This window comes from Cicer arietinum, chromosome 6 (assembly GCF_000331145.2).
Source record: "Cicer arietinum cultivar CDC Frontier isolate Library 1 chromosome 6, Cicar.CDCFrontier_v2.0, whole genome shotgun sequence".
In the NCBI taxonomy this organism is placed as follows: domain Eukaryota; kingdom Viridiplantae; phylum Streptophyta; class Magnoliopsida; order Fabales; family Fabaceae; genus Cicer; species Cicer arietinum.
Window position 1 is genome coordinate 67993297 of NC_021165.2, and position 23032 is coordinate 68016328.

Sequence of the window (23032 nt, forward strand, 5' to 3'; positions counted from 1 at the left end):
AAAAGAAGACAATTGTCAACTATTTAAAGAAAATTTGGAGATTTTGAATGTTAATTGGGACACTGATGTATATGTTGAATATCAAAGCAATACCAAAATGATAAGTTTTTTTTTTTGTGACAGTACATTAATGTCTTTTTTGCCCAGTAATTATGCCACTTGAGACTACTCCAAACTGTCTTTGAATGTTTTTTCTTTCACAATACATTAAATTCATTCTCGTAATGCTGATATTATGATTAGACTATAAATTTTTTGTGGTTGCCCAAATTTGAACTCTAAATCTCTGCTTTGCACGAGTCTATAAATGGTGATTGTCATTTCATCAGCATAAAAAAAAAGGCTTAGTAGATCTAATATTTTGAAAAAATTTCGAGTTGATTTTGGAAAAATTTCTAAAATATTTTTCAAAAAAATTTAAATAATTTTTTTCTTTAAACTTTTTGTGAGAAATATCAAAAAATTATAATTTTTTTTAAATTAAATTTTTATTTTCAAGAAAAAATATAAAAAATTTATGCATCATTTTTTATCAAAAAAAAATCAAAACTTTTTAATCAAAAAATTGAGAAAAAAATTTATTTATGAGAACAAAATCAATTTTTTTTTTATATAAAACGTGGGTCTATATATCCCACTAAACTCATAAAATTTTAAATTTTTTATTTTTTAGGCATTTTTAACTATAAATTTTTTTATCCTTTAAATAAAAAAAGTTACATATCTTACGCAATTTTGTAGTAATACAACTTAAATAAAATCTTATGCTATCAAACACAAACATTGATAGGAATATATGATACAATATTAACACAAATACATAGATACTACTAGTATTAGGATACATCAACACCAGTACACATATATTTACTTTCTTATATTAATTAAATAAAAAGTTGAATATTATTTATAAAATGTTTAAATTGAGAATCAAATTATATATATGCATTCAAATTAAACAATTTATTTTATTACAAAAAAAAAACAATATGTTATATTTTTCAACCTTAATTGATCTATTTACTATCGAAAAACCAAACACAATGTAATCAAATTTAAATTCTTTAACTTTCTTATCAATCATTGTTTTAATAGATAGTTAACCTCCACATTTGTACTTTAGAGATGTCTAAGATACGTCCGAACAAATAAATATTTTTGGGACACTTGTAAGTATTATCAAAAACACACTGAATGTCATATAAGTATCACATATGGGGACGCCGCACTTAATTACATAGGTGTTTGTGCAAACAAAACTCTTATCCCATACAACTAGTTATTCATCTTTATTTGACATTTATTTTGGAAACATGAGTAACATTTTAATCTGCAATTCATTTCCATTTTTAGCCATGTCCATTCATCAAATAATAAATTTGACCACATTATATATAACCTTGCGCAGTATGATGTTTAGGCTGATGCAGATGTGGTCCTAGCTTATAAGAGGACCATCCCACTTAGCCTAATTCATGCATAATGTACCACTTGAAATGAAATGGTGTAGTGTACATAAAAATACACAAATGCTTTTGGAGAAAACAATGATTTTTTTAGAAATGCAAAAAATAATGTTTTTTTTTTTAGAAATTCAAAAAATAATGATAAAACAAAGAGAAATCAACTGTTTCCTGCATAGTTACATATGTAAAGTTTATAATGGATACCACAAATGATTTTTCATTTTTAAATTACTTTCTGAAAATTGAATTGAAATCATCTCTACTTTTTTAAAAGAAATAAATGACTTTGTTTATAAGAAAGATAGACACGAATAAAATAATAAATTTTTATGAGGAAAAATAAAATTACTCTAAAAATAAATTTGAGTTGATTATTCACTTAATAATTCATTATAAATATTGAATTTTATAAATTCAATTATTAACCTATAAATTATCAAAAAATAATAAAATTATTTGATATTTTATTAAATAACTCCAAATGAATATATAAGTTTTTAAAAAATTATAAATAATATTGGACTACAAAATTACTTGGTCACAATTTTTGATTTTTTGACAAAATTGGTATACAAGATCATTATAATATTGTAATAATCAAACCACGGATTGATGAAAATTTTAAGAGGAGTAACTCAATTAAAAACTATTCGTGGAATAAATTAAATTTGATCCCTTATCTAACAAGTCTCACAAAATATTTGACGTATATATCTCATAAATGAAGTCCTCTATTTTTTGGAATCTGGTATTCAAATATGGCACATGAGGGCCATTTGTAATTTAAAATAGTGCCCCATGTCCTTTAGATCACTTGATACCCACAACAATGACACCCTGTCTCGTATATATGATTCAATGTTTATAGTGTTTAGTTATTTTTCTTTCTCCTTTTTGCCAACAAAACTGCACCTTTACGCATCAACATTATTGATATTCAATTCATTTCAATTTTTTAATTTCAAAAATATTGACCTCACCCAACATAACTGCACCGTTACGCATCTGCAAAAGTAAAGAATAAAGTTACTTTTCCAATTGACCAAGTTTAAAGCTTTTCAATTTGAGCTCAAACTCAAATCCATCAATTAAGCATGTGATTATTCCCACTTGTGAAATTTTTCACAAGGTTTAATGCTACTAGCTACATTTGTGCATTAAGCATTTGAATCAAGAGAAGTAACATTTTTTATTCTTGTTTGTTTTATGCCCAACATGATGATAGTAATAACATAGGTAAATTATTTGATGCTTTAGAATTTTGTTGGGTATAGGCGTCTCCAAAAAAAATTCATTCAAAATAATTAAATATATAAAAAAATAATATGACATTCAAAATACTCAACAAAATTCTAAAATATTAGAGTGTTCACCTAATATCTAATATATCATCTTATCTTATCACTTAACATAAGAACATGTTTCCCTTATGAACATGCCTTTTGTGAACGAAGTTCCAAAAGGAAACATACTCATGCCATAACCATTAACTGTGATGATTACACACCAAGTAGTATAAAAATGAATGTTAAAGCAACTTTGGTTTGGCCGTACAATATTCCCAAATTATAAGATGAATTAGTTGATTGCATTTATAGTGCTAAAATATGAATCACTGACCTAAACATAGTAGACACTGAACTTAACACAGATTGACACATAATAATTGAAAAAAAAAATGTAATAATATGTATTATTGTCACATACCAAAATATTTTTTTTTAATTTATAAAACATAACTCAATTAATAAATATTAATATTATTAAATTAAATATTATATTTCAGAATCAGAATTCAAAACATTATAATTATACGCAAATTTCTTGATTATTTCATCTAAAAATTAAAATAAAATAAAAAACATTTTATATGAAGTATCATGGTACATACATAATGGCATGGAACCTATGTTCGTACTACTAAAGTAATAATAATGTGAAATAGTGGTACCACTATCTATTGTAGTGAATTTTGGAATATATAGGCAAATTGGTAAATTGACAACACACTGCTGATGTATCCTACACATAATGAAAGAGTCAAATTTTCATTCTCTCTTTTCTCTTTTTCTCTTCAGTTTTCACATCATCACATTCACATACCCACATTACATTAATTTTCCTATGATAATAAAAACAAAAAATAGTTATTAGACTTAGGTCCTTCTTCTATCTCTCATTCTATAATCGATAGCCTTCAAATCAAATTCAACCGTTGAATTAAACACAACTTTGTGATTCTCACCCATAAAAAAAAACTTTTTTGTAGTGAAACATATTTATCTTCTAGAAATTTACATGTTCCATTTTGTTCTGTTTTTTCTCTGTTCTGTTTCATGGCTGCAAGTAATAATTCAAAACAGGTTTTCAAAGACAACAACAATGGAAACCTTGAAACTACAAGAAGTGAAATTAAGGCTGCCATAGCAAAAGCAGTGGAATTAAGAGCTCTTCATGCTGCTTTGATACGAGGAAATAGCTCAGCAAATGCTAAATTCAAATCTCCTTCCCCTGTTTCACGCTCTGTTTCTCAGTTCTCTGCTCATGATTACCCTGTTTTCACACCTGTGAGATTCTTTTTTGCTTCAATTATGGATTTTATATATATATATTTTTATCTTCTTGCTCAATTAGGTACTCCAGTTTATGTGCAGTTCATTATTTTGTTAAAAGTAAAGTTACTTTTTTCCTTGGCTAGATTATCATGCATGAAATGTGGTTGTTGTTAACTGTTAATTATGATAGAGACAGAACCAAAAATATATGAATTTATGGAATATGCAATAATTCTCACCTGTGATAGTTGCTAAATAATGAAATTGATACATTCTTTATAGTTTGGTAGGTAGATGTCATTGTTGTTACAGTCACATTTTAATCGAATTTATTCCCAAACAACACCAACCTTATATGAAAGTTTAAAGTTTTTAACTTTTTTTGGTTTGGTTTCCTTGTCATGGAGCTTTCAAGTGGAGTTAGTCTGAACTGAATCCTGTGGCAAATTCCTAATGATGATGTTTATTTTCTGATTCTTGCTTTTTGTAGACTAATATCATGTAGGGTAAATACCCAAATTGGTAATTGAAATTGTTGAACTATATCAATCTAGTCTTTCACATCATTAACATTTTGCAATCCCAAAGCTCATTTTGAAGTATCGATAATGTGCATACTAGGTTGATACATCCCCACAATTTCAAGTACAACTTGGGTATTTACTATATTATTTTTTATTTATACTTCAAACTTTATAATTGTTCTCAGGTTTGTATCAACATTTGTGGCTGTAATTCCCTAACTTCCACTCCCCCATTAATTCTTTTTCTTTCTTTCTTTCAATTTTGATGGATAATAAGTTTCTAAATTGAGAATTATTGACTGACAGAGCTATGAATATGATCCAAATCTGGGGTACAGTCAAAACCACATGAAAAGCCTAACAATATCAGAAAGTTGGGATGAAGGAGAATCAGGAAACAGCATAGAAACAAGCACTGTAAAAGATTACAAGGACAAATCAAGTTCAAGAAAAGGGATATGTCCTTCTGATGACACCAAATCTGTAACTGGTTCATGTGCAAATCACATCCCTGTTCTTCAAACATCACCTACCAATGACTACAACAAGTGTAAGAGAAGAAACAGTTTAGAGGATTATAAATCAGTGTCTTCCTGCAATACTTGCAACCCTGCTATCATTACTAGTGAATTGGAGAGTGCAAGGAACAGCAAGAGCTCCAATATTATTGTTGTTCCGGTCACCGATTCTCACTCGTCTTTTCAATCCGAAACCAAAAGCAAAGGTATGATTTCGTGGTTGTTTCCTCGGCTAAAGAGGAAGCATAAGAATGAGAGTTCACCGAATAGAGCAGAATCTGAGGATGTTTCTCAGGTTCTCAAGGACTTGGGAATAATGTCCATTGAGACATTGAAAAAAGAGGTGATTGAAGCGAACGGGAATAGAGACGCAGCCTTAATGGAAGTTTCAGAGATGAGATCTTCATTGGGGGAGCTGAGACAAAAGATGGAGTATTTAGAGAGTTACTGTGAAGAGCTGAAGAAAGCTTTGAAGCAAACCATGCAGGCAAAGGATTCACAACTTCTTGAAGAGCTTAAGCTTAGTAATCTTCCTCAGAGAGGAAAATCAATAGATGGAAATGTTGAAAATTCACTGCCTGTGAATGAAGAAGTAATGATAGAGGGATTCTTGCAGATAGTATCAGAGTCAAGATTATCAGTGAAGCAGTTCTGTAAGACCCTTATAAACCAAATCAAAGAAACCGATCATTCTTTGACTGAAAATTTGAACTTGCTTCTCCAACCATATAAACTGTCTCTAAATTCCAAGTACTCAAAGGCAGTTCTATACCATTTTGAAGCTTTCATTAATCAGTCTCTCTACCAAAACTTCGAGAATTGTGTGTTCCAAAAGAACGGTTGCCCGAAATTCATAGACCAGCAGGAAGATCGCCAAGCGAAATTCTCGTCATTCGTTGCCCTTAGGAATTTGAGCTGGAATGAAGTACTGAGAAAGGGAACAAAATATTACAGTGAAGAGTTTAGCAAGTTCTGTGATCAGAAAATGAGTTGTATTACCACTAGTCTGAACTGGACAAGGCCTTGGCCTGAGCAGCTTCTTCAAGCTTTCTTCGTGGCTGCAAAGTGCATGTGGTTGCTACATTTGCTTGCATTTTCTTTCAATCCACCGCTGCGAGTTTTAAGGGTTGAAGAGAATAGAACCTTCGATCCTCGCTACATGGAAGATATGAGTCCAAGGTCACAAGGTCCAAGCAAAGTTAAGATCATGGTGATCCCTGGGTTTTATGTTAAGGATAGGATCTTGAAGTGTAAAGTTCTTTGCAGGTACAAATCTACAGCCTAAATAAAACTAGGAAGTAAGTTTTATTTCACTGTTCATTATTTTTTGGTTTTTGTAGCCCTGTAGTCTTGAAGCCGGTAAGAAGCCGAACATATGTGATATTTAATATTCGTTCAAATTAGTTTAATCTGCTGCAAACTCAATTTTGGATGCTAGTCACTAAGTAGATGAAGATTCAGAAGTGTTACTGATAATTAGCAAAATAATTTTTTTTCTTACGAGTACTTCAAACCACATACTCATGTTCTTAAATTTGGATAATTTGAGAGAATGTATATTCAAATGCAGATAAATGCAGCATCTTCGAGTTTTAAGTCTATCTCGTGAAGCTGATTTCATATGTGGTTGTTGTCATAATTCTATCTCTCAAATACAATCCGCAAAAGATGAAGGACAACAAATTAAACCCTCTTGTTTATAATACTTTATGAGACGTAAGTAGCAATGATTAAGTGAAACATACCACTAATTATCTTGGTGTGGTGTTGTCTATCCATTTTATATATCAAGCATTTTATATATCAAGAGAAGGGAGAACCAGAGAGAACTCTAGAGATAGAGAAAAGCATTTAAAAATCAGCAGATAAATTATCTAGTAGCAACTAGAAACAAATTAGTCAGATGAAACGTCTGTCAAGCCAAAGCTTAATATTTTAGCAAGATTTACTGTTTTTCAACAAATGGACAGAGTATTAGATAGATTCATTCTTAGGGACTGCGGATTCACAGCCTTTATAATCAGTAATAATTGAATTGAAGGGCATGAGTCCCAGTCAAATATCTATTACATATTTCCTTTCATATATATATATTTTTTATCACGGTGGAAGCAGGTGCTGAAAATGATGTTCATGCATGAGATACTACTGTAATTGGGATGTGAAATGATTAGTCACATAAATTGTCTTCTCCATTAAAAGGGAAATGTAGCCAGCAAAGTGACATGACATTAGGACGGAGATGAACTTTCACCCTCACTCCACCAAAAGCTAACTGATAAACTGGTAGTTAAAGACCGCACGTAGTGCCACCATTTTGGCGGGATATATAACATTTCACCTTCCTCTAAAATACAGTCTACAAATTCCAAGTCTTGCACCTCAGCAAACTTGCTTTCATCTATGTCATCTAAATCAACCTTCAAACAATAGAAAATGTCCAGTCAACATGGAGACAAATTTATAAAAAAATATCAAAAGCAATAATACAAATGAAACAAACACCTATTTAAATGAACAGCTAAGGAATGGATGGCACATCTTATTACGTGCCAATAAAAATTTACGATTGATGTCAGAATCCACTTTGCAGCAGGTGGAGTTGTGAGCTTAAAACTATTCCATACCCCATATGTTGTATAGGTAAACTAGAAAAAAATATTCTGATATCATGACAGATATACGATAGAAACTTTTAGGCTTGTAATAAAATTACAAGATTATACATACAATGGAGAGTAAGAAAAATAAGACAGTAAGAAAATATACTGAATTAATGAAATACTTCAAGAGTTATTTGGCCATTCAAATGGGTTGCAGTGATATGGTATTCTTCCAAGCAAAGGCACAAGTAGACTGTACAGGAAATAACTCAATTTTACAGTTAAGAAACCTAAATACCTGGCTGGAATTGCTAAGCATGGTGCCCGAGTAGGGAAAAAGTTCGTCAGACATAGATGCTGGATAAAGCCGAATGTACTTTTTCCCGACAACCTAGAAGTGAGAAACAATACAATAATCTCAGTCAAATAGATTATTCCGTGGTGCACAGAAATCTTTTGGATACCTGCACTGCACCAATAATGTAAGCAGCCTTTTGTAAACAATTTAAATAACTAGAATATTATACAAACCACAATGTGATTGTCGTGCATCACAGGTTTCACTTAAAATAAGGGATAGAAAATCTGAACTTCAAACAAGGGATAGAAAATCTGAACTTCGTTTGTATTGCTGGAAGTACATCACCTATGTCATGTTAGCTTGCTAGCACTAAATTGTACATTTAGTAACACAATTGTAATCTAGGTAAGAACTAAGAAGCATGAATAGCTGGCTTGGTTATAGTATCGACCGAAGTTGGACCCATGGGACCTCTATTTAAGTATTAATTGCTTACAAGTGCTCAAAAGAAACAAGAGCCACAATAGCAAGGGGTATCTAACATGATATTTTCTGGGCAGGACCCAGTGAAGGTGAGGGTTTAACAAGCAGCTTTAATTTGCAATTATTCAATACCACTATTAAAGTATACAACTGAAATACCTGTGCTAGTATGTTATGATGTGGATCATGGTGTAATGGTGTTACTGTTCCAGCTGGACCAAACCAAGCATTGAGAGATCTTAGCTCCCCTCCACCAGCAAAACAATAGTCGGGAATAAAGATATCTTTCCGAAGCTCATTTATCTGTCAATTCAATAGTGTGAGAAACTTAAACGAGCAGTTCAAGTCCTGAATTTTCATGTCAAAGAATTACAAGAGATCTAAACTTTGAATACCTGGTCAAATAATGGATGCTGAGCAAGATATGTAGGACCACCAGGAGAACAGCCATGCGACCTTATCCGCTCAAGGAACTCTGAAAACGTAACTAGCTCTTGCTTCCAATCTGCACATAAATAGTTTTTCCCAACCTGCAAAGAATGCTGCACACTTATCCTTTTCTTCCAATATTTATTCAAAAATGAAAATTGTAATACATATAAGTATCCACTCCACACCATTCTTCCTTTTTTGGGTTGTGTGTTGGTTTCCAGTATACTGTTAAACAAATTCAACAACCTTGCCATCACACAAAAAAAATTACACGGGGTAACAGGACATAAATACAAAAAATCCTAGAGGTAACATACAAATTACAATGTAAAGACGTGCATTACTGCAATTGCAATAAACATTAACAGATCACATGAGGCAAATCTTTCAACTTTTATCTCATCCATTTCCAGTTTCAGTTCAACAACTTGGTGGCTAAAACAGAATCTGCCACGAATTGTCAAAGAATTGGGGACCAACTGTTGCAACCAAAGTAAATTGTTTATTCACTTGTTAGATGCATTTCAAAGAAAAAGTTCTAGGATTTCAAATATATGAAGTTAACGCGCAATGCAATAGATTAATTGCATTAAAGCATGTTCCAAGTGAACGATTTCCTAGTGGATGAGTTCATAACCAATTTTAGTTGGCTGTAGAAATAAATTTAGCTATTTACAAAGAGAGGACAAGAACTAAGTTATGACTAGAAGCCGATAATTAAATTGCCAATGTAATTGAAGGGTATTAAGTTTGTGTTAGTGAATACAGTGTTCAATGAAGAGTTTTCACTTAAATTTCACGTTTGTACTTGAACTGCCCGATAATTTTCCAAAATACTAGTAAGAAAGTTTAGGAAAGATTACCAAAAAATAACTTCAATTTTAGAATATACTCTCTCCATTCCTATTTACTATATGAAACAAAAGACAAAATCACACATACCAAGGAACACATTAAAATGCATTAATGCCAATTTTCTTTCCAAAAATTCCCTTAACACTCATTAATTGAAATTCACTTTCAAGGGAAGATAATTTCTAGGTAAAATAAAACTCACAATAAATGAGGGGTATAAAAGAAAGTTTAGTAATAAATACACTTAAAAAAGTGTACTGTGCTTCTTAAATTTAGGAGAAAAAATATAACCAAATGTCTCTTAAAAATAGACTAGAGGGAGTAGCTTTCAATCTAACAGCTAATGAACATATATGCCCTAGGATTGATTCAAGTAACAGTTTAGTAATTGTTAGTTAAGGTGAGTTAAGATTAATGCAAAGGATCAGAGTATTAGTGAGGAAAATTGTCAAACCACTATCCCCTTTCCAATGTGAATTCAATAAACTAAACAAATGCACCCGGTTTTGAAAACTTCATCTCTAATCATTTGTTCTTCAAAGAAAAGGAGGTACCATGCATTATTATAATTAGAAATATATCAGCTAGAGTAATTACCTCAACCGGAACAGTGCGGTCACCAGCAACTCTTAGCAAGTAATCTATATTATTCCAGTTTTTTTTGGCTGGCCAGTGCGCCATACAATCACTGATGATAACTGGGGAGCCAGCCAGGTAATGATCTTTCAGGAACTTCTCCAGTGACAGGGCGGACCTCTTCACCACAAGCTTAGAAGCAAGGGACTTAACAGGTAAAAGTTTGAGCACCTACAGTGTAAAAGCTATAAAGTAAACGTTAGAAGCGTCGTTGCACAAATGCAACCATAACATAATCTTCTTACTCGTGCCCGGCTTCACAAGTACAAAAAGAAGCATAAAAGAGCAACCTAAGGTTGTCTTTGGAATTTGGATATATAATGGAGAGTGAAACTGAATGAAAGGGGATTTACTGGACTTGAGTAGAATGGAATAAAAGCAGGGTATTGAATAGAATGCATTCGATCATATCCCACTCCTTCCCATCATATTTCAATCAATCCAAATAATGGAGTTTATTATGAATCCATTTCATTTTCCACTTCATTCCATAAATCCACACACAACCTAAGAAAAAACTCTTCAAAATCCAATACTAGTAAGCACTCAATCTTGTCTCATATTCGAGGGTGACACATTGACACATGTTTTAATCTCACAGTTTGGAAATTTCCATTTAAAAACAATTATGGGCATATTTGGACGTCATTCAAAGCACATAAAATTATTTTGAATGTTTATATTAGTGTTTGGTTTTGTGCTGGACAACCACCACGTTGAGTTGAGAACTCTCCCACCGTGTTTTTTAGAAGCTGCAATTCAACAGAGACCAAAATTTATTTGTATTGAGTTTATTTTATAAAATTTATTTTAGTAAAGTTAGATTAAGGTAAAATGATATATGTTTGACTACGTTTACCCTGAAAGTTAGTTGAACAATAAATTTAAATAAAAAACAATTTTTGGCAACAAATGCTTACTTCTAATTAGAATCAATTCTAATCGATAACTGTCAAACATACTAAAGTTGAATTTTAGTCTTCAGAATCACTTTTGGGTCTCCCTAAAGTGAATAGTAGAATTGTTTTAAATGAATTTTAAATTGAGGTTGAGATTCATAACTTTTGCCTCTAAACAATTGAACATGATTTTTAGCCTCAAATTTATTGTTCAATTCACTTGTACGTGATCCAAACATAGAAAAATTCACATTCAAATAACTTTTAACTAAAATCAATTATACATAATCAATTTTTACCACGGCATAACCAAAACCAACATTTACCTGAACTTCATTCATATCTCAGATTATACTGTGGTATTATCAGTAGTATTAATTAATAGGGTTAAATAAGTTTTAGTCCTTCTAAGATTTTTCTTCAAAACAATGGTCTCTCAAATATTTTCCAAATATTTTCCGTCAAATAATTTTGGTTCTTGTTTTTAAAATAATTCATATTTATTGTATGAATTTTTAAATAACTTTTTGCATGTATATTTAGAACATTATAAGAATGCCTCTCACAAAAATTTAGAATTTTTTAACAAATGGTGAATTAAATACGATTTTTAAGCTTTTAGCACTTAAAAAATCCTTATTTAATTCATCTTTTTGTTAAAAAATTCAAAAATTTATTAGGAGAATTCCTGTAATATTCTAAATATTCTTGCAAAAAATAATTCAAAAATTCATTGATACACGTGAGTTGATTTAAAAGCATGAGTCAAAATTGTTGATAGAAAACATTTAAGGCACCATTTTTTGAAGAAAAATCTTAGAGAATTGAAAAACAAAATACAACATATTTATAAATACCAAAAATTTATTTAACCCTAATTAATAAAAGTAACAATAAGAATAACAATAACAACATCACCAATAATAATAATAAATGGACATAAAATGTCAAGTCATGCTAGCTAGCTGGCAAATGCCGATATTGAAGTTAATTGTGGTGGAATTTTCGAAGACAAAAAAAAATGGTCATAAAATTGAAGCTATGAACGGATTGATGAAGCTCACCTTAGACACATCGAATTCACGATCAACGAGTTGATGCTCAGAATTACCAAAACTTTGATTGTTTCCATCAGAAACCCTAAGCATCCTAGCCTTTTCCGAAACCATATCAACAGCAGAGTCCAAATCCTTCCTAAGTAGACTCCCTCCCATAATAATCCCCATATCCAAAGCCCTAAGCGCTTCCTTCAACTCACCGTTTCCGTAGTGGTGCTTCGCCACGTGGAGACACGCCATCGAGTAAGCGTCGCGCCACACCGGCAACACCGAGTGCCACGGTCCAGAGTGAAGCTGCTCCCACGCCATCTCCCTAACCGCCTCCGCTGCGCGAATGTCTCCGGAGGCTGCCACTGCCGCCATTCTCACGTACGCATATCCACCGTGCTCTGAAATGGACTGAAGCAGAGTGGGAGACTCCCTGTCTAGCGTCGGCGTCTCAAAGTTTTCCGAGGGAGAGTCGCCGCCGTATGCGGTGGTTTTCGACATGTTCTGCGGCGGTGCGGTGAGAACTCCGGCAACTCGATTGAAAAGTGATTTGAGTGTGAGTGTGCAAAAAAAAAGTGTTAGATATTTGAAGCACAGAAGAGATATTTTGTAAGTATCTTGGTTCTCGATTCCCTGCAGTAGTGAGAGCAACCAGTTTTCGCAGTAGTTGATCTTATCTGTTGATTTTAGATTTAACGGTTCATATCACAGTCAATTTTACTGCACTAAATAATTTTAGCCGTTGATCTAAATCAGACGTCTAAAAGCTATAACTACGTCAAGCAGTTACAGTAGGGAATTCGGTTTCAAGTATCTTTGGGTTGGGACTCCAGTGTAAATAATGAAAGTTACTTTAGCACCAAGATATTTTCTCTTCGCTTTTTGCACATAATAATGCAGATATTTTTATTTCACTTTTTGTCACTTTATTGTGGCGTTTACGTTTTTCTTTTATTATTGTTTATTGAGTGACACGTATGTTTCAGGAGTCATTGAGATGATGAGATGTGAAACTTGGAATATTTGATTGATTTTCATACACATTACATGAAGCCACGTTTTCCACCAAAAGTCACATGAAACAAATGAGTCACGCTAATGCTAATGACACTTGTTAAGGATTAAAAACTATAACTTTATTTTAAATTTTCCAAAATCTACAAATATATTTTTAATAAAATATTTATATTTAGATTAGTAATAAGTGTTCTAAGAATATTTGTGAGTATTTCTCGGCAAATATTTATTTATAAGAATTTTTTTTGAATAAGTATAATATATTATTGATGTGATATAAATAGTATATATAGAAAACATCTCAATAACTTTATTTCTACCATTATCATTGAATCAATAATTCAATTATATGTCACTTGATTTGATTTGATTTGATGATAAGACTTATTGATTCAATTGTATAAACAAAATTGTACATGACATAATACATATTTCACTTTTGCATCATATAATTAGCATGAAGATGTAAGCTATTAAAAAGAGTTATAAATTCACTGTATCATTGTGGGGTGATCTTTGATACAATTAAATGAGGGTGGATTTCATTACCAAAATCTAGTTGAAAATGGTGATGTTTAGGGGTGTTAAAAAAATTAAAAACTGAATCAAACTGTTGAACTGAACTGGTTTTGAACTGAACTAATTTATAAAAATTGAGAACCAAACTGTTTTCGAACTGATTTTTTAAAGCAAGAATTGAACCGAACTGGTTTTCAGTTTAAAAAATCGAACCGAACCGATTTTTAATTTGAAAAAACTGAACCGAACAGGTTTTTATTTCAAAAAACTTGAACTGAAGTTGTTTTTTTATAAGTAATTAGGGGTAATTATGTAAAATTTGGCATATATGAACAAAAAAACTAAGTTAAACCAGTTCAATTTGGTTCAAAATAAAAAACCGGTTCACCATTTGTAAAACTGGTTCGGTTCATTTTTTCGAACTGAAAATCAGTTCGGTTCAATTTTCAAACGGTTCTAGTTCAGAACTGAACTTTGCCCACCCTCTAGTCTAAACACACACAAACATATATATAAATCACTTTTATTAAATATGAATCTCACTTATTATACGAATGTTCGAGTCGGAATACACTCTTGTTTATGTATAATTTTATAGAAACATCACCTATTTTTTTTTAAGACGATTTAATTTTAAAACGATTTTTTACGGTATAATAAATAACTATTTTAAAATGTAAAGATATTAATTAAATAAAAAAAAATTTACGAATATCAAAATTAAAAAAATTATAATTACAAAAATAAAAAACATATTTAAACCTAAAATATTTTAAGTTGCAACCTAAATAACAGTGGCTAATATTAATTTCATTATTAATCTAAAGATGAAAGCTTGTGAGTTGTGAAAATTCTTTGTGAACCAGTAGTGCCAAAAAAACCCGATTGATCGATTTCCTATAAAAAATTATGAATTAAATTTATAGGACCATTACGTAAGTCATTAATATTTAGAATTGTAAATAAATGTATGATTTTAACACAAAATAAATATTTTATTATAAGCAATATTATACCTATATTATTATAGGCTGATTAGTTAGATTCAAAAAGACTCTTAGGTGATTTTAGCATGTTCATATTTTGGCTAGACATGCTTATCAAAAACCAATAGTTTTGTCTATTTTTAGAATAAAGTTATGTAAATTAGGTTGTAGTCATCTGTCAAGCGGCGGTGGTAGGAAAAGGAAGAAAATAGATTTAATGTGTTTTTGTTGAAAGGAGAAGCAATAATTTTAAATGAAGAAAAATTACTAATTTAAATTTGTACTCTTACACAAATATTTAATGTGACATTTAAGGTAAAAATATTTTGGTTAATGTATTTAAGACTTTATTTATATTATATAGTTTTTCATTTCAAAATTTTTAGGAGTTGAAATGACTCATGAGAAATTTTGTTTATAAAACAACTAAATTTAAAATAGAATAATAGTCAATATTACAAACTAATATAACTAATATTTTGTTAATACGAAGATATAATATTTGACGTGAATATCTTTTTAGAAAATAATATCTAAAATAAATAGTTTTTTCTTTACTTTAAAAAAATCTCTTTTAAATATTATTTTTTTACTTTTATATTTTATAACTAAACTTACACTTAAAATTTTGAGAGATGAAAACATTTGTAAATAGACCATGCTAAAGGCTAGTCTATTGTATATGTATAGACACATCTAAGGGGCTAGCAGGGTCCCAACTCCCAAACACCACCATCCATAATTGTATTATTAATATATGAGTGGTGTTATCACTTACGAAGACAAATAATATATATGGAGACATCACAAATAAATTTTAATGACTAATTGACATAATACATGTATGATGTAGATTAATATATCAAGATTTAGTGACAGTTATATATGTTCTTTCTCCATCTTGATTTTCTCGTGAGTATGTTGTTAGTGAGTATTAGCATTTTCCTTAATACATATACTATTTTAGAAACTCACAATTATAATCTTTATACACATTAAAACGAGTTATATACAACTATATTAATACATATGAGTTTGTTAATTTATATTTCCTCGTAATTTAGTTAGTATAAATTAACAAACTACACCTTAAAATGTAACAGTTATAACTTGTTAATTTATACAAACTATAATAATATAAGTGGATTTTCAAATTCGCATCTCTACATTTTATGGTGTATTTAACAAATTTATAATATAACTTGCTAATTACATACGGTGGAAACAATTACATATATGGCAGGGGAAAAGGTGAATATACTGAATATAGATATTAGGAGCTATGTTTGGTGCATTAATCGACTCAATTTCTCGGGTCTTTTTTTTCAATGCCCTCTTTTTGAAAAAAAAACACTAAAATACCCCCATTTGAAAAAAATATACCAAAATGCCCCTTTTTTTAAAAATCAAGTAGGAAGTCGCCATTTGAAACTCGGGCTTCCTTAAGGAAGTCGCCATTCCAAATGGCGACTTGTAAGTAAAGAAAAAAAAAATGGGGCATTTTGGTATATATTTTTCAAATTGGGGTATTTTAGTGTTTTTTTTTTCAAAAAGAGGCTATTGAGAAAAAAAAACCCAATTTCTCACCTCTAATTCTAAGCTATAAGGCAAAGAAAAACTTGTTTATTTAGCACCAAGTAAAACTGTCCCTAATTCAATATTTAATTTGTCATTGGTGATACTAAATTAAGCTTTGACTAATTGGTGAAGTTGAAAATAAAACGAGAATAAAGGTAATTAATCACTACTTTGCTGAAGTTGTACCAATTTGCAGTACTCCTTCCTTTCCACTAGTAAATGTGGCAACGAAATGGATTCACTTTACTTTCTTTGTCTTCTTTCGATGCTCAAAATGCAAATATACCCCAAATAAATGTGATTTTCATACAAAAACAAGATTTATATTGTAGAAGGTATCATCATATATATATATATAAATTACAAAAACTTGAGTACTGAGTAAATGATATGATATTGAAGCATCATTCAAAATGTGCGTTAACAATAAACTCAAGGGTCTAAAGGGTTATTGTTGTGATGAAGAGGGTCAGGTCCTGTTGGAACTTTTCTTGCTGAGTCTTCTACTGTGCCACCAGAAACACTTTCATTCTTAAACCTTGCAACCTAATAGTAAAAAAATAAACCCATTTATTAACATATAGTGTTAAAAGTTTCAAACTTAATAACCAAAAAACAAAGTTTCCCTCTTTTTGCTTACATATACCTCTATGCTTGTTGCAATGTGTCTTCCTCCTTCCATGTTTGTTCTATATAATCGAGTTCGAGCTGCAATGATATCAAAAGTTCAAAACAATGGTTTAGTTTAGTTTAGTTCAATAAAAAGAACAAAACCAAGAAAACTCACTTGAACTAGAGCATTGAACAGAAGTGAAAATCATAACGATTATGATCAAAGTGTTAACTTTCTTCATCCTCATTGTGTTAGAACAGCAAAAAATCATGAACTTTATTAGGCAGAACAGAGAAGTGAAGAAGGTAGCATGAATATTTTTTCTTTTTTCTTTCAATGACTTGCTTTATCCCTTGTTTCTGGCAAGAAATGAGGAACCTTTTTGAATAAAAAAATCTCCAAGAAAATTGATGATTGATTACTAAGACAGAGACAGAGACACTGTGTGAATGAAATTGCGAAATGGTTCCGAATTTTACTGTGTCGTGTGTTTGTACTGAGATTGTAGATCGATTTTACAGTTATAACCTTTTGATAGTCTAAAAAGTTGGGAGAAAACACAGGAAATAAGCGTGAGATGAAAAAGACAAGGGAGGGGCAAAATTGGTATTTAAGGAGAACGTGAGGATACTATTACGAGGTAAGGAGACGTTTGACAGTCTGGCGCGTGTCGGAGGGATGTTGGTGGCGGCGTGAGTGATAACACGTGGATAGTTTTGATTGGTAAGAAGCTGAAAAGCTTTGTTTGTTCCTTGTGTGGTGGTGATAAAATTAAAAGTTAAAACACGTTAAGATAATCCACCTTCAATCATTTTGGGTGGGGCCACTTTATCATACTCATGCCATGCTTCTCTCTTGCTTCCAACCGCCCAATGCTTCTCATGCATTCATTATATTTCTCTTAATTTTCTCTATTTTCACTTCTATCATTCAATACATACAACAGACTTACAGTTCTTTATTAAAATAAATATTAATGATCACATTTTACTATTTGGGGGCATATGACCCATTTAACATATATATATTTTATATTATTTTTTGTTTTATTGGTTCTAAAAGTGCACACATTTAAGATGTATTTTATACTATATTTGACTTTTGTGTGTCTAAATAACACACTTCAAACTCTTAACATGTTTGTAAGTTACAAAATTTACATTCTATAAATAAAACTCATATAGCATTGTAATTACTATTACACTTTAAAAAGAAAATTTGCTGTTCTTTTATATTTTATAATATAAACATATCACAACTATTTAAGTGGATAATTTTAAAAATAATTTTAATAAAAATTAAATATCTCTATTAAATTTAATGATTGTAATCTTTCTACTTAGGAAACATATAAATTAAATCTTAATTTTATAACACTAATAATATTTTATATTTATTTTATATTTGACTGAATTGAGTAATAGTACACATTCCAACAATATCAACGTACATGTGAAATTCGAGTTAAATTTCACTATATGGTACATTTATTTAATTTTGTTAGATCATAAGGAGTTAGTAAAATTCACTCTAATCAAACTACTAATTAATTACAATTCTTATATTTATATTATCTTTAATTTATATGATCCATTTAATATCATAATTTATTTTTTTTCTTTCTATTACATCATAAATATATCTCATTTATCATATCACTTTCACATAAGATGAGTGTATATATAAATGTACACCAAACATTATTCAATTATTTGTTACAAAGACAGTTAGACAAATGCAAACTAAACAAGGTAACAATTAGACAAATACTTATCAATTTTTTCCATTAAAATATAAATTATTGTTAAAGAATTGTAGATAATTATCTACGACCAATTAAAATCATACTTTATTAATTGTGTTAAACGTAAAATTTTAAAATGAAATTAATAAAATACAAATTTACTAATCATATCAAACGGAACATTTTAAAACGAAATTAGTGAAATACACATTTACTAATATGTCAAATGCAAAATTTTAAAACGAAATTGGTGAAATACATGCGATTGATTTTAGTAAAGACAGAAAGTAATTTACTTGCAATTTTCGAAAAGAAAAGTAGAATATACCATATTTTTATGTAGACCTAATAATTTCTTGTTTCATTGCAAGTGAGAAAGCAGCAAGATTAGCGTCATTCTCCAATACCACACCAGGCATAACCATAGCTCTACTCCCAACAAACCCATCTTCACCAATCTTAATCTCTCCAAACTTCACCATCCCTCCTTCATCACCTTCATATATATGTCCAAATAACAATGCATCTTTCTCAACACAACCTCCTCTCTCAATCTTCACCATCTCAGGGTTCAATAATGCCCCCATACTATCAACATAAACATCTTCATCCACATCACCACCCATCATCTTCATCCACATCACAAACATAAATGACCCACTTGTCATTTCCATAAAATAATCTCCAATTAAAGTTCTAATAGCTTGCCATGTACTATCCATGATGATTCTTTTACTCCATATTGGAAGTTTTTCGCCTGGTTTCTTTTTTCCAACAAGAACCCATTTGGCTATAACACATGTTAATGCTGCCATAGTGCCTGAGAGAATCCAAAACAAAGGAAGTAGCCAAAAGATTGGAACTTTCTTGGAAAGGTGAAAAATTAAGTTCAAAGGAGCATAAATTGATAGACCCAATAAGATATGAGGTGAAGCTGTTTGTAGAAATGGCTGAGTGAAGAGTGATGTGAAGGTTTGGTACCATGTTCTAGTCAATGTCAATTTTTGTGAATCTTCTTTGTTTAATGTTGCAGATAAATTACCTACATGGGATTGTGTTTGTGATCCAATATATAAACCACCCTCTTGGAGTATAGAATTCATTGGTGCTAATGAAAGTGCACCAAGAATCACATTCTTTTGGATAAGAGAATTAGGGAGGATTAGGCTTTGACTTCCGATAACTGAATTATCATGAACCTCAATTTTTCCCCAGACATAACCATTGGAAGAATGAAACCCTGTAATTATTTTGCTAAAATCTCCGATATGGACGCCGGCGCCAATCGACATTAACTCTGGGTTTGAAACCGGGTTGATGGCTCTAATGGAGCAATGTTTTCCGATTTTTGCTCCCAAAAGGCGTAAATATACACAGAAGGCTTCAGTTCCTGAGAGAAACTTTGCACATCTAAGGTGGCAGGAAATATTCATTTGATATCGAAGCCATGTTTTGAATTTGGTTTGGTTTTGATTGAGGAGGCGAGTAAAAACTGCGGTGAGAGTGATGAGTATGAGACTGTGAAGCAAGTAGGCGCTGGTAAATGAAATGGCAAAGGTGATGGGGTTGGATGAGACATCAGAAAACATGGTAGCATATGCAATGATGATAAACGGGATCCAGTGAAAGGCCCCACATATGCAAACAAATGAAAAGTGTTGGAGTGATGGAGGTTGCTTGGAGATTTTGATATATAAGAAGTATGCAATGGCTGCGGCGAGGGAGCTGAGAAAGCCAACAAGATAGATCCCTATAAAGTGGTAGATGGTATCATGTTGAGTTTTGCTGCTAATAACCGGAAGATCTTTATTCTGAAATAAAAATGATAAGGTATTAGTTAACAGTTTAAACTTCAATTATCATCTGTCTTTAATTGATGTAGGTATAGACATGAAAGTGATTTCAGCTACTTATAGTAGGCATAAAAATATATGCTTAGATTATAGAACATTAAAAATATGTGCTTAGATTATAGAGCATAAAAATATATGCTTGATTGTAGAACATATTTTGTAAGCATTGTCTAATGTAACATACCTTATCAATATTATTAAGTTTATTCGGCTTTAGAACATGCTCGCCTCCGCCAACCTTTTGCAAGGCTTGTACTTCAGCACTCTCTCCAATAACGCTTCCTTTTTGAACAACAGCATAAGGTCCAATAGAAGAACATTTTCCGATCCTAATGGGACGGAGACTTAGAATTCCATTCTTTACCTCATGGCTTTGAACCAAAACACCTTCCGCAATGACAGCTTCGTCTCCAATTGACACCAGAGCAGGGTCTGTGATGTCAACTGTATCAATGAGAACTGAGGATCCAATTTTCGCACCCAACATCTCGAACCAGTATTTGAGAAATACCGTTCCTCTGAGGTGTACGGCCAAAACTTTAGAGGAAATTTCTTGGCTCTTGTATAGTGCCCACCACTTGACAAAATCCACTGAGTAGATGGAGATTTCAGAGGTAAGTTCATAGTTTAACCCCAATAAAGAACTTCCAAACAATGAAATGCAAATGCAAGTAGAAGCAATGCAATGAATCCAAGCAAGAGGTGCAAAAATCAGGGAAATCATGTAATTTAACCAAGGAACTCCAGCAACTGATTTACTGGCACATAGGTTGGAATTTAAAAAAGCAGTGATGGATAGATAGGCAGGAGAGGCCAGCATGATAGAGATGTAAATAAGTGCAAAGAATTGAAGTAAGCGGATACTCCATTGGCGAGACTTGGATACCTCCACAACCAATTCAGTACAATCAATATCAGCTTCTGGAACATTGGATTCATTGCTTGAAAGCTGAGGCTGAGTCTTTGATAGAAGATCTTCAGAGAAGTTAGCCAATTCTGTAATGCAGGATGCAGTGAAAACATCAATAGCTGCAACTGGTGTTCCAAGGAAATCTGAGAGTTTTTGAGTTGCTTTAACAACACCGATTGAGTCTATTCCATAGGATGTCAGGTTGCCTGTGACTGAAATGCTGTTGATTGCGACTCCAGTCTGCTCAGAAATAATCCCTTTCAAGAATTCTACAATGTCATTTTTACTGATCCTTTTACATGGTACATGTATAGTTCTCACTAGCTGAGGCCGAGTCTTTGACAGAAGATCCTCAGAGAAGCTAGCCAATTCTTGAATGCATGATGCAGTGAAAACATCAATAGCTGCAACTGGTGTGCCAAGGAAATCTGAGAGTTTTTGAGTTGCTTTAACAACACCAATCGAGTCAATTCCATAGGATGACAGATTGTCGGTGACTGAGACATTGTTGATTGGTATTCTCGTCTGCTCAGAAATAAGCCGTTTCAAAAACTCTTCAATGTCGTTTTTATCGATCCTTTTACCAAGTGCAGGCGCACTTCTTACTTTCTGGAGCCAGAATGGTTTTGCTTCTTTGCATGTTGCTGTAGTAAATGACCTTACCAAAGATTTCTTTGTCAACATAGATTTTGTCCCTAGAGGTACTAAGTTTAGCGTCTCATCCGTGAACTGTTTGATACATTCAAATCTCTTGATCTTTCCTGATGTTGTTTTGCTGATGGTTCTAGGCTTGATCAAATTGACAGAAGCAAGACCGACTCCATGTTCTTCTGCCACGCGTGTCTTAATGTTCTCAATCACATCTTTGCTGACTGGTTTACCATCCCTTACTTCTGCAATCACAACCAAGGCAACCTGATCAGAGCCATCTGGAATGGAAATCCCCTTTGCTAATAGAATCTCCTCAGCGACACCAATGACAGCGCAACAACCAGGACGAAGAAATTCAGATGAAGTCTCAATTGTCTTTTCCACATCTGCCGAGTAAATGTTTCTTCCTGCAACAATGATAAGATCCTTGATTCTTCCAGTGATAAATAGCTTCTGATCTATTATTCGTCCCAAGTCTCCGGTTCTTGTGTAGTTACGTCCAAGATGATTCGTAAGCTCATTACTGAAAGTTTTCTGACTCAGTTCTTCCCTTCCCCAGTATCCTATCCCTGCACTTGGACTACTAATCCAGATTTCTCCCTCCTTTCCGTCTTCGCGAAGCTCTTCACAAGTGTCTGGATCAACTATACGAACGTCGATATCGGTATCCACTGGATTAATATATCCACAACAAACTCTTCCCTGCCAATCAACAGTGATAGGCTTACCTTCTCCAAATGCACAGCTGACAAAAACACAATTTTCTGCCAGGCCGTATCCAGGAGCCATCACCTTTTGAGATAAGCCAAAAGGAGCTGTTAGCTCAATGAATCTTTTTAGAGT

General features: G+C 31.9%; 3 protein-coding genes and 1 long non-coding RNA gene across 6 annotated transcripts in view; 2 read left to right on the plus strand and 2 right to left on the minus strand.

Moving 5' to 3' along the window:
* The first annotated feature begins 3493 nt into the window (after nucleotides 1-3493).
* Nucleotides 3494-6563, plus strand: LOC101498775 (IRK-interacting protein). The gene is made up of 2 exons (XM_004507060.4): nucleotides 3494-4033; nucleotides 4852-6563. The coding sequence occupies exons 1-2, from the start codon at nucleotides 3803-3805 to the stop codon at nucleotides 6346-6348; spliced, it is 1728 nt and encodes a 575-aa protein (XP_004507117.1). The 5' UTR covers nucleotides 3494-3802; the 3' UTR covers nucleotides 6349-6563.
* Nucleotides 6564-6958: 395 nt separating this feature from the next.
* LOC101499299 (lysine-specific demethylase JMJ30) lies at nucleotides 6959-13166 on the minus strand. Of its 2 annotated transcripts, XM_004507062.4 has the most exons (6): nucleotides 12337-13163; nucleotides 10335-10544; nucleotides 8846-8980; nucleotides 8610-8753; nucleotides 7965-8057; nucleotides 6959-7483 (listed from the first exon to the last, which is right to left on the minus strand). In XM_004507062.4, exons 1-6 carry the CDS (start codon nucleotides 12817-12819, stop codon nucleotides 7295-7297), a joined length of 1254 nt encoding a protein of 417 aa, XP_004507119.1. In that variant the 5' UTR covers nucleotides 12820-13163; the 3' UTR covers nucleotides 6959-7294. The 2 variants fall into 2 exon arrangements, with proteins under 2 accessions (XP_004507119.1, XP_073226122.1); XM_073370021.1 differs by lacking the exons at nucleotides 6959-7483; nucleotides 7965-8057 and adding an exon at nucleotides 8083-8130 and having other exon boundaries at nucleotides 12337-13166.
* A 3535-nt stretch (nucleotides 13167-16701) lies between these two features.
* Nucleotides 16702-20671, minus strand: LOC105852429 (uncharacterized). 2 transcript variants are annotated; one of them, XM_027336063.2, is made up of 3 exons: nucleotides 19104-20671; nucleotides 17059-17126; nucleotides 16702-16964 (listed from the first exon to the last, which is right to left on the minus strand). In XM_027336063.2, exon 1 carries the CDS (start codon nucleotides 20362-20364, stop codon nucleotides 19111-19113), a length of 1254 nt encoding a protein of 417 aa, XP_027191864.2. In that variant the 5' UTR covers nucleotides 20365-20671; the 3' UTR covers nucleotides 16702-16964; nucleotides 17059-17126; nucleotides 19104-19110. The 2 variants fall into 2 exon arrangements, with proteins under 2 accessions (XP_027191864.2, XP_027191863.2); XM_027336062.2 differs by having other exon boundaries at nucleotides 16947-16964; nucleotides 17065-17126.
* Nucleotides 20467-23032, plus strand: part of LOC140920943 (uncharacterized) — a 6346-nt gene continuing 3780 nt past the window's right edge. Inside the window, exon 1 of the long non-coding RNA XR_012163707.1 lies at nucleotides 20467-20605. This is a non-coding gene — a long non-coding RNA (uncharacterized lncRNA). The remainder of the gene's footprint in view (nucleotides 20606-23032) is intronic.